This window comes from Strix uralensis, chromosome 4 (genome assembly GCF_047716275.1).
Source record: "Strix uralensis isolate ZFMK-TIS-50842 chromosome 4, bStrUra1, whole genome shotgun sequence".
NCBI classification, from domain to species: domain Eukaryota; kingdom Metazoa; phylum Chordata; class Aves; order Strigiformes; family Strigidae; genus Strix; species Strix uralensis.
Window position 1 is genome coordinate 94,176,635 of NC_133975.1, and position 18,195 is coordinate 94,194,829.

Genomic DNA, 18,195 nt, shown 5'->3' on the forward strand with positions numbered 1-18,195 from the left:
ACACCCAAACCACTTTCTGACAACTCAGAGCAAAATCCATTTAAGCCGATCCAACCAAAGGAGAAAACTCTCTTAAGAGATACTCAAAGGTAGGTGTAGCCATGTTCTGCTGGAACCCAAGTATCCTCTTTCTACACAAGAATAATTTTCCAGAAGGCCTATTAAAAACACAACCCAGGATCACCTTTGGCCTTACAGGGAAGCCATGTGATTGGCATGACACTTGCATAGACTAGGTGTTTTTGAAGAAAAGGTCCTGCTCCCATCTTCAAGACCTTGGCTCACATAGTTACAGTCTTGGAGGATGTGAACTGGATGCCTCTCAGGCAAAACTAAACCAGTAAATAGACTCCAACCACTAACTGGGACTCCAGTCCCCCATTTTTTACCAGTTGCAGTCCTCAGGCTGACACCAACAGCAAGAAAGAGTGGAATACAGCATAAACCCATCTTCTTTCCCACCCCTTAATCATGCTTTAAGTAGTGCTTGTGTCTTTTTTTTTTTTTAATATGGTCATTGTTAAAAATACAGCTGAAATCTCAGCTGCTTTTTGTAAGCATATCAGTTACAGACCTTTTGATCTTTTCAATGAGACTCACTACCTTTTATTAAAAAGTACTTGTTTTTCCTTAAGAACACTTGTTGTATTTGTACTCACCTCCTTCATTCACAAGTTAAGGCCCGAAGCAGCTGTTGGTCAAACCACCTTGTCCAGCAGAGGCAAAGAGAAGCAAGTTCCAGGAGATGGATAATGTTTTGGTTTGATTTTAAAAAAAGGAAATATCCAATCTTCAGTCTGAAACACCCAGAGCTGTCCAATGAATAAATCACCATCATTTTTACATCTGAAAAGTTCACTTCTAACTCAGGACAAGATGTTGTAACTCTCTGTACTAGCATGAAGAAATCTGAGAGTGTACAGACAGCAGCTGAATATTTTTAAGTTAGTATCAGTGTATCAACAAGTACATGCAAGCGTAGCATTCATCAGGGCTTTACACAATACTTGCACTGGGCTATCAGCTCAAGGACGGCAGAAAGTTAGAAACCACTGATTAAACCACACTGGGTAAAATATCTCCCTGCAAAGTATGAAGAATGGAAAAATCACTGAGCGTGAAGACAATACAATAGCATTCTGGGCTTTGAAAAAGATGCAGAGAGAAGGGAAATCTATGATAAACACAGAAAAAAAATGCTTCAACAAAGACCAGAGAACAACATTTTAACTGTAGAAGAGAGGGCATGTGGCACTCGTATTTATGTAAAAGCATGAAAACAGGTATGATGCTGGCAGTAAATTAGGAATAGCTGAGGTTCTTATTTCTACTACTACAGCTACATAAGAGAAAAGATTTTAAAATAAGAGAATCCTTCATTAACAGGTGATTTGAGTAAACGTAAAACAGTTCTTACAGGCAATTTGTGAGAATGATATCTTAAGAGAATGTAAGAGCGCAATAAATGACAACAAGTGAAAAAAGGTTTTTTTATTTCTCAGTGTTTCTCCACTGTCAACACTGTCCTTTTGCTGCAACATGTTGCAAAAAACTCTCTGCCTTTTCCATTTTAAACAGCTACAATATTTACAGGCTGTTTCCAGTAACACACGCAGACACATACACACTCACAGACACGCAGATACATATATCCCTATCCCTGGCAAGGTATTCGTTTGCTGGTAGAGGCAATATATATTTTCATCATCCGTTAAAAAACAAAGCCATTCTCTCATTTACGCTCTACTCCCCTCTCCCTCCATTTCCTAGCCAGCAGCTTATCGTCAAGCTTTTGGGGGCGTCTGTGTGACAACTTAACACATCCAGCTATTTGATCGCCATCTTTCAGAGTTGTGGACTAGGTGTACTGGGATTATCTATTCAAACTGTACATACCAGAAGTAATAAAAATTGCTCAAATTCAGATGTTTGTGACCGAGTGATATATGTACACTCCTGAAATCTTTTGGAGCAGCCATCTTAATCTCCTTTTTGGAAATATGCATATCATGCTGGGGTGAAACAAGACACATGCTTTACTTTCCACCAAGGAGTTATGCACCCACTTTTTTACTAAGGCACCAGTAATTACCAGTATAGTTTCTGAAAGAGTCCAGCGCCACTGAATGTACTGCATTAGATTATCAAACAGCAAGCCAGACAAGAAAAGAATAGATGCCTATATAATAGGTATAAAATTCCTTAATAAAATCAAGTACATAAAACCTGTGGTGGTTTAACCCCAAATCCAATATAAGTTGAATAATATTTGAATAATATTGTTAACGGTAAGAAATGCAATCTATCCTGCTCCATTTTGTGAAGAATTCTGTAATTGAGAAAGATCATGAAAGCAGTGTCTTTGTATCTACAGTCCTAGATCGTATGGTGGTGTGTGCATTATCAGAGAAACAATCTGAAGTTGAATCCAATTGTAAGGCATCTCTTCTCCCACCTCGGCCCTCACATCCTAGTCTGGACCAAGCTTTATGGCCACTCGCCAAACAGCCACGAGCATGGACCTGTGCCACGAGTCGTCAACTTTCACCTCACCAGTCATCTAGGCTTCTCCTAAGAGTTCTTTAGTTCCCGTGGGGGCTGTGAACATGGGGGTAAGGAATGCTTGGTGACGAACTACACAGCGGACTGGAAAACTGAGATCACCACTCAGACACATGCCACATGTCCCAGGCAAAGTGCCTGTAGGACCATTCAACCTACATGGAATTACCTTAAAAAATTAATCATCATCATCTTCCCCCTCGCTCTACCCCCAGCTCTGAAATAATGTCATAAATGCTGAATCACAAGAGAGATCTCCAGAATTCATCACAAGTATCACGCAGTGCAAGTGGCACAGACATCTCAGTGGTGTCACATAATATTTTAGGGTTTTGTTTGTTTTAATCAGAACATTTTAAAAGATTTCACAGGGAGGTAAAATGGGAAGAGGTTTAAAAAATTAAGTAGCAGCCATTTTTACTAATGAACATAATCTGATTAGCAGGATTTTCAGCAGTTTTCTGTAACTGAGTATTTGTTTTAGGGAGCAGTAAGTTCGGACATATGTACACACAGATACCACCTTTCAAGAAATCTGAAAGAAACAAAATAGATTGGGATCTACCTGGAAGCTAAAACAATGGGACTCAACTGGAATGTTCTTATGACAAAAGGATATCACACAATGCAAGTGGACAGAGTTAAAGCACTCATCTATAAAGGGTTTTCATGAAAGCCTAGAAAGATCTTAAAAAAAAAAAACCACCAAACCAAACCACAACCAAACCCCTGCTCTATGCTGAGCTCAATCTGGACTGACAGAACTAATTTGAAAATACCCATCTTTTCCATACTCACAGCAGGAGAAAAATATTATGCATCAAGACAAAGGCCAAAGAAAAGATAACAAAAGATGAAATTATCTCCATCGGGAACAGAGGTTTCCACAGACAGATCTATCCTGTGGGGAGTTAGAAGAAAACAAACACGGTTTTGTCACTTGCACAGTGGAAACCAAGACAAACTGCACAAACCAACGTAAAGTCATATATGAGTTCTGAATGCAGGAAAAGCTTTTTTGAAAAAGTTAGTTTTCCAAAACCTTATGCAAGAGTGAAATTTCAACTAGGTGGTTTCTGGAACAAATCTGGAATAGGTACGAGCACCATGTGAATGGCTTCAAACAGGTGTTTGCTGAGTATCTGAAAGAAGGTATTAACCTGGTAACTGGACACATGAAAATCCATCTCCTGAAGGAAACACATCAAAAGCCTTAAGATTAAAAAAAGATCCATCAATTCTCTTTGCCCCTAAAAAAAGCCTTTCTTTTTCCTCATGTGTTGTTTGCTGATCTAATTCCAGGCAGTTACATATTCTCTAGAATTTTTATGTTAACAAGCCATTAATTCCCATCATGTCTATTACCAGCAATGGACATTATCATTATCTTGCCCTGAAGAGAGTGAAAGAGACTGTTCAAGAGCCAGGGTTAACATACTGAAAGTTGCTTCAGTCAAGTTTAAAAAGTAAAACCAACAAAATCAAAACCCACTAGGTCTTCTGTTTTTCAGTCATTTGTTTACCTCAAGGCTTCAGTACAGGAAAAAAACCTCGTGCAACTAGTATCAATGGGGGCCTATTTTCAAACAAATTCCTCTTTCTAAGATGAAGCAATATTCCTAGTGATACAGGAAACCCTGTAATTACCTGATGGGAGGGACACAGAATAAAACCTTAACGAAAACACCTTCAATTCAAAACTTACAGATTTTCTTTGTTCCCAACAGCAACGTTACCAGACTGCTGAAGAAGGTTCATCTACTGTACTACATTTTCAGATATGCAGGAGATGAATTCAACTATACTATAATGTGCACATGTGATAACCTACGTGGAACAGCAAAATTATTTCAATGGTGGCAGATCCAGAACTGTGCACTTATACCAGGATTAAATGGGACTACATATGCATAAACCAAATAGCAATATGCAACTGTAAGATGCACAGTACTTTGAGTACAAGTTTGCATAGTCTATGATGTAAGCAAGGTCCCAGTATAATTCACTGGGAACAGTATCAAGAACTGACTAGCTGCCAGGCACACAGACTTACCCTTACACGGCTAGATGGCATACGGTGACTTGAGTTGGAATATCAGTATTTCTTAGGTAGCTGTTTCTTCCTTTGTTTTGTCTTATCCCATATAATTTTACACTTACATTAGGTACATAATGGACAAGGTTTCTCTGATGTCAGAGAAATAATTACAATAACCTCTCGTGGTGTATCAGAAGTCTCTTCTGGTTACGTTACATATAAAGAAGCGGAGGTGACTGGGAAGAAGATGGCTGCTCCCAAAAGCTAGGACTGTGTGCAGTTTCCCCACAGAGTCCTACATAATTACAGGTCAGAAACAGGAAACAATCACAACAGGTACATTTCTTTCTTACGGATTAAGAGAAGTGAGTCATAGGAACTGCAAGTCAAGAACAAACCAGTTTCCCTCTCACACTCCCATGATAGTTCTGAGTTACTTGTTTCCCTGAATACACACTTTTTAAAAAAATACAATAAAACCTAGGATATGTAACACATGAATAATTCAACTTCACAGTTATAAATACTCAAATTATACTTACATAGAATATATAATCACAGAAAATAAAATTCAAGTCATAGAAAAGAATGAAGACTAAAGGGAAAGAAAAGGCAAGGTGGTAAAAGTGATACAAGTTTAGGGCTGTGCCTTCTATAAAAGCTCTTTAAAAGCTGAACTCAACTTTTTGTTAGGGTTTTTTCTGTTTTGGTTTTTCTGGGGTTTGTTGTTGCTCTTTCTTCTTTTTAAATTAGATGGAATCACAAAAACCTTCAAGCATCCATGAAGTAATCACGGACCAGCACCTCCCCCTACAAAACTCAAACTGTCTCTGCCAGAGACGAGCCAATGAAACAACATAGCCAGCTCTGGGTGTAAAGAAGCAAAGTAGCCATGGCTAGTGAAGGGAGGACAGATGAAAGGTAGTATACTTGGGTCTACTTTAAAGCTAGACATGTTGTACAGATTTGAGGTACCACTGCCACCACAGTAGAGTCTGATGTAGTACATGGATACTCAGGTGCTTTTCTACATATTTGTTATTTTACCATTTATTGTGAAGAGGATGCAGCAAATGCACTTGTACGAAATACAGAACATAGAACCAAACCCATGGCACAGCCCTTACCATCAACATGTATATGGAGAGGGAGGGGATTAATCCCAAAGGCAACTTAAATAATGGTATTTTATATACTTATATTTATATATATAAATAAATGTTCTCAGCAATCTCAGGGTTGTTTTTAGTGCATTGCTGTAAAAAAATTAGTGCAGTTCTCATTAATGTTTAGCTCATAAGGAATAAGAATCTATACATCTGTTCAGTCTCTTCTTGCCACACCTGAAACCCTTACACTGTTTCACCAAACTGAAGGTTTGTAGTCAATTTCTTTAAAATAAGGTGGATGAATTCCACACACTCTGTGACAAGACATGGCAATTTTTGGCAAAACAATTAGAAAAATATGAGGTGCTCTGATCTTAGAACTGAAAAGTTTGTTGATTTAAAGCATTACGCAATGCATAAACAAAATTTATAAACAAAAAGATATGTCTCAACAAATCTATCCTTCATGCAAATGTTTCTTCAGCAGCTAACAACTTAAAAAAAATTTCTTACACTTGTTTATTTGGGGGAAAGGGACTTAGACAAATCTGTGTTTCAAGTCCTTTCCTACATCTGGACCAAAGTTTCATGTCCTGGGAGCTGCTTCTTCTGGACCCTTCTCTCTTCTGAACCGTTGCAGAAGGGGAAGTTTCAGTCTCAAAGAGATTTACACTTCAGCCCCAAGTTCAAGGACTCCAGTTTCAACAACAGCAACGTATTTATCTTCGATTTGAACCAGCAGGATGGTTTTATCTATATGGGACCGACTACTTGGATCTCTGCTGCAAGGCACCCAGCGGTGAATCACCTGGAGGGAAACAAAAGTAAAATAAAACGTAAGTTCCATAGGGAAAGCTGCCATATCAAAGTTATGGCTGATAATTCAAGACACTTACAGGGTAAAAAGAGCAATAACAAGTGCTACACTGACTTAGTTGCTCATTTTTCAGTGACAGCATACCCACAGCTAAGCTAATCATTGAAGTCTTGCAGCTTACCTGTGAATAGCCAGCCTTTGATGTGAATTTCAGCAGGAGCAAATAATTTGACCCAAATCAGAACTAAACAGTTCATGCAAAGTGAATAACAATTGAAAAAAGTGTACAGGTACAGATTTGGGATATTTTGATGGTCTAGCTGTAATAGTCTTAAATTGCCTCAGTGCTGCGCAGCACATAATAGCACAGAACTGTAGTTCATCAGGAGTTAGGTGTAAACTACTATACTATCTCCTCTAAGTCAAATTCTTTCCCCTAATTTTGTTCCCTACTCTGAATTCACGGTTGATCTTTTAAATTAATCTGTTCAAAGATAATTTTAAATGAAAAAATACTAGAAAGAGGAAGGGTTTCAGAAACAGTGCCACAAACTACTGTCCCATACTCACTTGGATCTACAGAATTCAGGGTACTTTGACGCTGCTTCCAAGGATCCTGCCTGATATTGACCATCAGAAGGTCCCTTTTCCATACAGGCCCTTGCATGACCTTGTATGTGTCTGCTCAGCTGCCTCTATAAAAATACACCCTTAACCTCTGGGTACCCCAAAGGAACCACAAGGATGCTCCAGTAACATGGTTTTAAGTATTGCCAGCTCCACAGAACTATCTCAAATTTGCCAGTTGTGGGACAAGAACCCTAAATTCAAGACAAGGTAAGGTAAAAAGCAAATAAAGTTAATTTTTACAAAACCCAGGACAGTACAGTTTTCAAGAGTTCTAATGATACAGGTGGGGAAAAAAGGACAAAACACCCACAGATAATCCACAGGGAGAGCATTTCAGCCAGGGAAGCACAGCATCCTTAGTTCCCCTTTGCTTGATGCCACAGCATGATATTTAAGCGGTCTGTTCAAATCTGTCTTCATCAAAGCCTGTCCAGATAAACTTTTTATGCTGCTGTATTGAGTGAGGCCAGGAATATTCTATCCCCAGACACATAAACCATGTACAAGGAAGTACTACATCCTTGTTGTCCAACTTACAACTGGTGCCTTTGAGGTAGATGAGGGCTGACTCCAAGGCATCAGTATCGTGGCTCCTTAAAAGCTGTGTATATGCAGAAGTTGCACATAGATTATAACTCACTGCAACCATGCCCCCACACTCAGTTTTAACATCTCTTCTATCATGATTGACATTTATTTGATGCCCATAAATGACTGCTAACATGCAAAATGATGTCATTAGATAGTTAAGAGGTGATAAGAATTTCTTGGGGGGAAAAGGGTTCTTCTGCATGCCAGTGTCAGGTATCACAGAAAGACAGTGCAGAGTATACCTTAATCTCAAAGTCCTGGAAGAAGTAGCTACAATACAAACAGGATTGCTAAATTTAATTTTTTTGAAGAAACCCTATAATGTCTTTGCGTATTATATATACTGTACTGTACACTCAGCAAAATAAAAAGCAAAGTTAGGAAAAATGCTGAACTTCATACTGAGAGCACTGACATAAGGCTTTGGCTGCTAAACTGCTTGACAAGCAGCATCTCAGGAGGTAAGAATCACTTCTGCCTGCTACAGGATCAGTAAGGGAAGACTGTCCTAAGAGCTAATGGCTTTACTGATACTAGTTTAACCACAGGCAGCAGAAACTATGTCATCAAGTTAAATCCTCTCCTCCTAATCACACATAAGATAACCTGGTGCTTTCAGAATGCAAGAATAATCTGGTGCATTCAGAACAGTAGCTTACTCTGACCTTCAAATCCTCATTTTAATCTTTGTGTAACATCAATCACTGTACACGTCAGCATGCTGCAATTTGCATAACACACTCATGAACTCCTGAGAAAAATGTGTCCAATGATACCAGGCAACAAAACGCATTCTGATATAACCCTTTACATTCACCATCTTTACGACATTCTTGATCTGCAATAGTTAATAAGGAAGCGCCAAAACTATAATGTCTAAACCCAACATAACTATGAATGTTTACAACAGCATTCTACTCCTAGGTGTTACCTACAAGGTAACCCTACTATCTTAAGAGTGGACTGTCAACTATGATAAAATTATTTGTGGAAGGAATTTATTTCCAGGGCCCTTCCTTCACATACACATAACATCAAAGTAGTTTTAGCATACACTGTGTTATCAGCATATTGCCATTTCTTACCTGAAGTTTGCACATACATCCACAGTGATGTGGACTTTCAGACAGCAAAATCCAGTCCCTGAATCCAATTTATAACTAACGCCTCCAACTGTGGTAAGCAGTCAAAGCAAATTCTTATGAACTGTCAGAACTGACATATTCCAAATGCAAATACAATTATATCAATGAACCAATGCAGACACAATGTCAGTGATTCTTCCCTTTCACTATTTATCACTGAAAGAATACTCACTGGAGCATCCTTTTAGACACAAAGGTCTAAAAAAAAAAAAACATATGCCTTGGTAATATCCAAGAAGTCTCAAGACAGAGCTGTGGTTTTTCCTTCTAAGGAGAGCCTAAATTGGGAGGTAAGTTTTCTAACTAATGCAGTGAATTTTTATAAAATGCAGATATAACACCCCTAGGAAAAAGGGGGATGGACTTTCAAGTCACAGGCTTTCGCAGGTTTTACTTACAAGCAGATTTCCTTCTTAAATGAAAGTAAACACCTATCACGTACCTATTATATAATAGAGACATCTAAAGACAATCTTACTTGGCTCTATTTTTATCAGAATAATTTAAAAACAAATGCTGTTACCCATTCAATTACGGACTCGTTGGTAAATTGACCTTCCATATTTGCTCAAGGATTCTGTTTAATGAAAGGAAAATGAAGGTTGGATGAATGAGCACAATGCCTGAGAGTTCATGACAAGAGCTGGAAGAAGGCAAGGAAGGAGAGGTGGTCGACAACATCTGAATCACCATCCCAAATCTTTTGGATACAGTTGCAGAAACATTCCTCTGCTTCAAATTAGGATTCTAGACCTGCTCTTCCAGCAACAGTGACTTGGAGGACAGCTGCTGATCCAACTCACTACTGTATGTGTCTTTGGCCTTGACATCTAGGCAGACTGCCATAGAATCAAGACACTGCCTTTTTTAAAAGTAGCTTGTCAGCTAAGTAAAACTTACATGGCCTTCCATGCCTTCCTGAGGACTCCAGTCTTTCCAGCTGTTTCTTCCAGCTTTTAGCCGTATCACCTCATCTGGCCACTGCAGCTCTTTCCTTTTTGACACGTTGATCCCTTCCAGTACTTGACTGGGATCCATTAACTATAAGTAGGAATTGAGTTTTGACTGTTAGTTCAGCCAAAATTTAAAAGAAACAGATAAACTGCAACCTTTTGCATACTTCCAGAGAACTGGCTTAAACCCACAGAAATCGATTTCTGACCAATTCCAATATTGGAAACTCAAGCTCCAGGCTAGGAAAAAGCCTGAGCAGCACAGAATTTGGAAATTAGACTGTGGTTTCAGACACAGCTGACAATATACCAGTTCACCGCTGTCTGAAGCAGCAGCTCTGGTTTCCTTTCCCACCCCTTCTTTCAGTTGTTACACTGGCTCATGGCAGGGTCTGAGGAGCTGGCACATCAGCACTGGCAGCACATGGTCCAGTAGCAGGGAAAAGTTAAGGGATGATAAGCTCTTAAAACTGGCTCATCACTTCTTACAGAACATCTCTAAGAAACATGGTCTTGGAGAATTTGCTGTTAGGCTGAAGAATTACTTATCTACTAGCATGGTTAGTTGAGACCCACCCCGTGTTTTGGAGTAAACTGGCCTTTCCACAGGGGCAGCAGGAGAAAACTCCTGAAAACTTCTTCCTATTTAAGGAGACAACTGCGTAATGTCCACTATCCAAGGGCACATGCCAACTTCGCCTGTATCCTCCTTACACAGAGGAATTACACGGTTTCATAAAATGGTCCTTGCCTGTAAACAAAAGCTACTAAGCACACACCTGCAAAATTTATTTGTTAACTTTCCCACTATGGTGCAGTTTACTAAGTTTACTTAGGATTACTCTAAAATGAGGTGATATCAGCAATGAAATCATGTTTGTTATGATCTATCCTATTAAATACCTTTCTTGATGTTTCCCACTAAGATCCTGCCAGACATGTATGTGGGACTAATAAAAGCTGGAAGATCAAGAATACAAATTTCTGGGTTTTCACAAAACAAGTAAGGCTGCTATGATTTAACTTAGTCAACGGTGTACTGTTTGCTGGTCAGTAAACCCAGACTTGGGGCAATAACCAGAGAATACATATGAAAATGAGTAAATACATATGAAAGTATTTTTACACTTACTTTTATGGAAAATCTACCTGGTTTAAAAGAAAAAAAACTAGTTGCTTTCTGGCCTGCAAATTAAGCTGTTTAGCTTTACACATTGTAATGAATAAAGGCAAACTAAGTATGAGTGGAACCCAAGTTCAGCTGACACTCTCAAAGCTGCACTACAGCAAGACATGTAAGTAATGTAAACAACGATGTCTAAGCATGCAGGAAGGCTGGTTGTCCAGAAAACCTTTTCCTCACGTTAGTTTTCCCAATGTAACTGCACAATAGTTGTATGCTGAGACATTCCAGACTGTGTGTGTGCGCATTCAAAAGTAGTGATTTGAACAACATACAAGGTAACACTAACAAAGCACGTGGAAGCGTAGGTTAACTTGTTTTTCTGGACTATTCACCTGGATTCTGTAAATAACGTCATCCTTTTTGGCTTGCATTTGATTTGCAGGGCTTGCATTGCCACCTGACTGAGTTTCAGTTGCATTACTCCCTCCTTCTGTCCCTAGAAAGCCCACAAGGGCATGCTGTTTACAGGCTGGGATGCTTTGGCTGGAGCTGCTAGAAGAGGGCAGTCCATGCTGCGCGCTGACCCCAGTCTGGCCAGTAGGTTCCATTTGGTTCACCATAGATAGGCGGGACTGGATGGATGATGGGAGGTTACGAAGGGATATCTGACTGGTGGAAGAGCGCCGACAAGGCACAAAGCCTGTTGTGGATGTGCGAAGAGATGAATGACGACTGCCGTAGCAATAAGATGAATGGCTAGCTACTGAGGCACGGGCAGGGGAATGTCTGACAAGGCTTGACTGCACAGAGTGAGAGCTGTGACTGGTGCCTAAAAGTAAAAGATACAGAATCAGGAGAGTTTGGTAAAGCCTCCCACACACATTAGATTGCCAACACACAAACGTTTTAGCGCCTAGATACAAAACTGGTGGGTCTAATCAACATCATCTGAAACAGCTGCACTGCAGAAGATCTCCATTGCATTTCATATAGCAGAGCATTTGAATACATTCCATTCATCTCATCTTGGAATTTCATACTCTGTTCAATTCACAATCCCTGCAAGACAAGTATCTTGAAAAATGCTTCAATTGCTCTTCCCACATTAACAATTTGCTTCTTAATATTAACACTTAAGTTTCCCATACTTAAGGCATTAAGGCAGGTAGATATGTCCGTGTTTCAAACTGCTAAATATTCTTTCTTAATATGCTTGATTGGATGTTCAGAGATTGAGTCAGAAAATTTGTTAGAGCCAAAGCTGTTCTTAAACAAGTTCAAAAATATTTAATACACTTAAAGTGAAAAGCAGGAATTGCAGTTTATGAGCACTGGTGTCACTGCTTTTCCTATACTAAGTACTTGTAGATACCTCTCCATAGCTGACAGACCTAATTATGCTGCATTAAAAAAAAGTTCATTCAATTACGTACACTTTTGTATTCTTTGTGAGGAAAGGCAGTGTTTGGAAACCTTTCTCAGCTTTATTGTTTATCACCTCCCTAACTACAGATCACTATGGACTCTTGGATAGGATTCAGCTAAAATACTATGGAAATAGAGAATCCATTCCACTGTATAAATAAGAAATATAAAGACACTCACAAAATATGGTAAGTTTAGCATTTGCAGGCAATACAACAGAAGTGAAAAGAGGTGTTATGAAAAGTTACTTAATCTATTTTGCCAGCACAACTATACCCCTATTGCTCAAATCTCTGTTTGGAAACCTTGCGTTGCATAAAACAGCACTGTAGTTTGAGATGAATCCAGCAGGTGTTAACACTACATAACCAAGTCACTTTTGTTTGCTTTAACTTAGGCCTGATCCAAAGAGCTGAAAAGCCAGTTCTGGCTACAGGATTGTACTTGTATAAAATGGTTGCTTTGTTTTATTTTAACTTTACCCAGAGTGGAGGGATGAGTTGGTGGATGAGCTGCAGGAAGAGTTGTGGGATGAGCTGCAACAGGAGGGTGCTGTACTGCTCCAGGTCCCTGCCCTGTAGTTGCATTCCCTCCTCCTTGTGACATGCTGCCCTGTGACTCATTGATAGTTGGATTGTTACTTGTGCAAGAAGCTCCACCTCCAGCGTCTGAATCTTCAATATTTCCACCGCTATTGCAGCCAGCTCCACAGCCTTTCCTTAGTCTGAAAACACATGCAATTGACACACTAAGTCAGGCCTCCAAATCACCGGGATTCTAAGAAATGCCTTATGATGACAGGCTTTACTCAGCACAACCTAGAGCATTCCCTAAAAATCAGATAAAACTTGACTTTATTTTCTCAGAACATGCTTTGCAAATACAAATGCTGTTTTCTAAGAGATTACAATTTTCTTCATGACAGCTATTTAAGTAACAGTTACTTATAATAAGCCAAATGCTCATACAAAATAGCTTTTGAAAAAATCAAGCCACCTCTGAAGCACAACAAAGTGATAAAATTCTAAATATAAAATGTTGGTAGAACATTCTGGTTCTTTTGTAATAGTTTAGTAAAATTTATGCTCCTTAACACACCTTTGTACATGTATTCTTATACTGTAAAATCGTTGTCTATTCAGATGAGCAGGAAGAGAGCATGGTGTTTTGTTTGGTTTTTTTTTCATGTATTTGGTTTCTTGTTACCTTCAGTAACCTACTCATGGTTGTTTGAAGCATGTATTGCAATTATTTGAATCATAAATTCTAGTGTGAAGTTTGAACATTCAGACAGTAGCTTAGCCAACATTTTCCAGTGTATATAACCATACAGGCTTTTCACCACATTGTCTGCATTAATAAACTTCAGATGGATGCAAAAAACACAACACATTCCTCCTCCCTTCAATTGCTACTTTTTACTATTCCTTTCTTTCTGTTGCACTCAAATACACTGAGTACTCCTTCCTAATTTCATCTGCCCCTGGGATCCAGAATCCTGAAGCATACACAGCTTGGATCCAAATACTGTTCTGTGTCATACTTTCACCTGTTATTCTATCCACATGTCGGACAAGCAAATGGCAACAGAAGACAATCACACAGACTGTAGTTAAGTGTGGCATATTCTGGGGTGAAGCACATTCTGGTTTGATGTGCTGTAGATGTTTAAGTGTAAATATGACCATCAGAACAGCTACAGGACTGTTCCAACTGTGGCACCAGCTCCTGAAACTAGTAAGAATTGGGACATACATGTCTGAATGCCACACACAGCTGCCACTGTTGCTTTTGGAGCCACAGTCATAAGGGGGCCAGAAGTACAGTAGAAGTTCTCATGGCCTATTAAAACACAGCACAGCAAGAGTTTGTACTGGGTTACTGAGGGGTCAAGTGGAGGGAGGATTATATTATTATCACTCCAGTTACTTGTTCTGGCTCTGACATACAGAGTATTTATAAGCACTCGTGAAATTCTGAACAACAGCTAAAGATTGTGTTACTGTGTGTGAGCATACCCTAACAACATTAGTATCAGCACTTGCATGCTAAATATTTGACAGACAGGAACCCTATGAAATAGTCCTGAATCTGTAAAATGGTATTACAGACTGCAAAAGTGATGGTACTGAAAAAGATACAGAAGTTGTATTGTCTGTTATTATCAGAGCTGACATGAGAACTGAAGTTGTAGTCCCTGCATCTAGATTTTGTCCTGTTTTTTCTGAGCTCTCATTTACATTGTTTGTGGCATGTTACTTACATGCCTTGAAGATTATTCCTGTATCAAACCAACTGCCATATGCTACAGATGTGCCTGAAATAAAAGTCAAGGCTTATTTATTATTATGTGACTGAATATTATAAATTATGCTGTGTTGGGCATGTACAAGGCTAGTTAACAGGTTATGAGAGCATTAACACATACTAATAAGAGCTCATTTCCTCAGCTCACCTGTGCCATGTAGACACTATGAAGTTTCTGATGTTTCCTAAGCTGATAGCTCCCCCGAGAATCTCCTTCAGCTGTTCATGACTATCTGAATAGGAAGTAGTCAAAGGTGATACATAGATTGGGTATCCAATTGGCTGGTCACAAGAGGAGTTGATCATGTTCCTCAGAGCTTGTTTTGCATTTTGGATACTTCCTCTTTCTGGATTACGATTACGCAGGAAGACAAGCTCCTGCTGCTGTCCTGCCCACAGGCCACGCACACACTCCTTATTCACCTGCAAAACCAAGCAGAAAGGACTGTGTCAGAAAGTGAAACAATGAGAGAGTGTGATGACTGCTTTGCTATAGCTAGGCCTTTGTGAGTGTACGCAATACCGCACTGCAGAATGGCAAGCATTCATATCCGCTTCTTTAAAAGGCTGAACTTAGGGACACAGGCTGCAACAGTGCGAATAAAGCAAATCTAAGAATGGGATGAGACCTGGTCTTCTGATTAAATACTTCCACTATATGAGAAGAAGCAGCCCTAGCAATGACAGATCAGTAATAAATAACTAACAATTTGAAGTGGCAGTTCGGTATAACTACTCAAATACACTACAACATATTGTCGCATTGTAGAACGTGCACAAAGCTCACCTTAATGACCCTGAAACTGAGATACCGTTTATTCAGCATAATGATTTTATATTCATTGGTGCCATCATCCATCACGTGACGCAGAGCAAGGAGAGAGGGAGAATTGGAAAGAACTGCACTCCGCCAAGCAGGGTCCCCTTCATGTGCTATAACCAGATTTTCTTCATGGGTTGTTATGGCTTCATAAAGGACAGAGGGATCATCATATTCATCTGGAGAAGTGAAGTGATCCTATTTCCAAGAACACATGTTCAGTAAGATATGATTAACATTTCAGATGTAACTACATCTAAAAATCAAATATTTTACACTTCAAACTCTTGAAAGGCTCAGTGCATTACAAAGACATCAAAAAACATCAGATACCTACTAAAGAACATAGGTAAAGATGACTGCTTTTCCAACAGATTAGTTGTTTGCTTGTGTTTGCCTTCTTTAACTTAAAATCAAAATGATTTGAATGACATGCCTATTATTGACTCTAGTTGAATTTTACACTAGATTTATATATTTATATTGCCTGCAGAAGCATTTTAGTTTTAGCTTCTTTGCTTATTCACAAGTCTTCAACTGTAAAAACCACTTAAGTAAAGCACTGATCGTTCACTGAGACTGTATTATATTAAAATAGCAATAGGAAGAAAACCAGTAAGATTTATCTGTACTTTGTATTAAAAAGTTCACATTAGTACTTGATGACAGACTATTTCAGCATCAGATACTATCAGACAACTTACATTTCTGCCAGTCAAATACACACAAAATTTCTAAGTTCAATTCAGTACTAGGTCACACTACTTTCTGGTTAAAAAAGGATAGTCGTTAATAGCTAAATTTCCAACACTGGCTGAACCCTTGATATGCTACTGCACTTCAAGTGAATAAAGTCACCCTTTACCAATTAATACAATAATGTTCAGAAAAAACCCATATTTTATTGTTAGAGATATTTGGATTTTTGTCACTTTTCATTCTCTGAATGAATTCAAGCCCATTGCACACAGTAACCCAAATATACTGAGAACACTTCAGAATTGCTGAAGTGGTATCTCTGCTGGTTTCAACAATGATTTTGTAATTATTCTGCTTTGCTACATGTACTCCTAATATATGCATTCTGCTAAGTTTAGGCAGTTTGTGTTACATGAAGGCATTTATTCAACCACTGCTAGCTTTGGGGGACTTCTAGACTCTGCAATGAAGACAAAAAAGAAACTTTAATTATTATCAAAAAAGTTCAACTAAGATCTGCCTATCTAATATGATTTTCAAGCAATCTGTTCTTCTAGAGTACCAACACTTTACCCCCCCTCTCAGAGCGCTTATCACTTGGTACATACTTTCTTGTACTTGCTGAGTTTAGTTAATAGATGCACCGGACAGAATTTGAGATTGTTTATCTTCACCCTCACTTCACTATAAAGATCAACCCCAATTTCAGCTTATTGAAAGGCAACCTCATACTCACCTGAAACCTTACTGATGGGATCAATGATTAATGCCAAAGTCTCTGTGACTACAATACTTCAAAGAAAAAAAACGAACAAGAAAAACAAATCCCACTGAAGGAGAGGGGTGTGCAACTTTGAATGGCATGATAACCAATTACATATATGTGGGGAGTGGAAGAGGGAGGGAAACTATCAGAGAGGCTGCTCATAAGGAAATTATCTCTAGATGGATATGAAACAGGGCTTGACATGTTCTCTGATCTACATCTGATGCAATTTTCAAGCTCTAAGCATCAACTGCATTCCCTTTTCCTCTGTATTACCTTCCACACGAGCTATAATAAAACAAAAGACAAGACATGATACCCCCTCATTTTCAGCTGTCCATCTCTTATCACATGGCTTTTTATTCTTTTCCTCTTTTTGCTGTCTCCAAGCCACTTATTTTTAAAAGAACAAACACACAGAAATAAAAAGAACTGGACACATCCTCCTGGGTAATCTCTCACCTGATGTAGCTTCAGTGACATCCGTATTCCAGGAACCACTACTTTCCTCAGCAATTCCATGTCAGCAAAGATCCATTCATCTCTAATTGAAGATATACGGAAGTCACCCTTAAATAGGGCATGCAGGCCATATAAGAAAGATTCCAGATTACTGTTAAGGAGGAAAAAAAAAAAAAAGAAAACAGCCCAAATATTAACAGAAATACAAACATATCTACAATTATCACAACTGACAAGAGGAGAAAATACTGAGCTGTACAGAAAGGCAGACAATTCTTCTCTATAAAGATAACTTACAAGATAAGACAGGGAGAACAGAACATATGAGTAACAATGTGTGTGTAAGCAAAGCTTGGACACAAGATGTCTACATGCATTGAACAGGTAATGAATAAACCACATGTGCAACAGACTATTTACACAGACTAAAGTAAACAGGAACACTGTGAGGAATGCCTGACTTGCTTCTCTTTAAAAATCTCCAGAATACTTTTCAGGAAATTTAACACCACAATGGACCAGTTAAGGAAGACATGTAGCTTCAATTGTGCACGTTTGAGTACAGAATAAAAATCTTGACAATTTCCTCATGCTTAAAGGCATTGTTTCCTTTTACAAAGCTAACTTAAGAGTGAAAAAATCAAATATGCTCTGATCACTCTTGTGACTGCATATCCGCAGGACCTTCAGGGGTCAATTGGCTGGTACTCAGAATTAGTCAACAGTTTCCCTGAAAGTGAAGTAA

The 18,195-nt window shown here is 38.8% G+C and overlaps 1 protein-coding gene across 9 annotated transcripts in view; it reads right to left on the reverse strand.

The window, feature by feature from the left end:
* Positions 1-1,476: 1,476 nt before the first annotated feature.
* Positions 1,477-18,195, reverse strand: part of PCNX1 (pecanex 1) — a 92,145-nt gene continuing 75,426 nt past the window's right edge. For 7 of the 9 annotated variants that reach the window (XM_074867977.1, XM_074867976.1, XM_074867972.1 and 4 more), the window contains 7 exons: positions 17,451-17,601; positions 15,491-15,721; positions 14,852-15,126; positions 12,879-13,120; positions 11,364-11,800; positions 9,793-9,933; positions 1,477-6,517 (listed from right to left, as the gene is read on the reverse strand). In XM_074867977.1, coding sequence (XP_074724078.1) covers positions 6,377-6,517; positions 9,793-9,933; positions 11,364-11,800; positions 12,879-13,120; positions 14,852-15,126; positions 15,491-15,721; positions 17,451-17,601 — 1,618 coding nt within the window. In that variant the 3' untranslated portion in view covers positions 1,477-6,376. The remainder of the gene's footprint in view (positions 6,518-9,792; positions 9,934-11,363; positions 11,801-12,878; positions 13,121-14,851; positions 15,127-15,490; positions 15,722-17,450; positions 17,602-18,195) is intronic. The other 2 variants (XM_074867974.1, XM_074867979.1) reach the window with 2 other exon arrangements.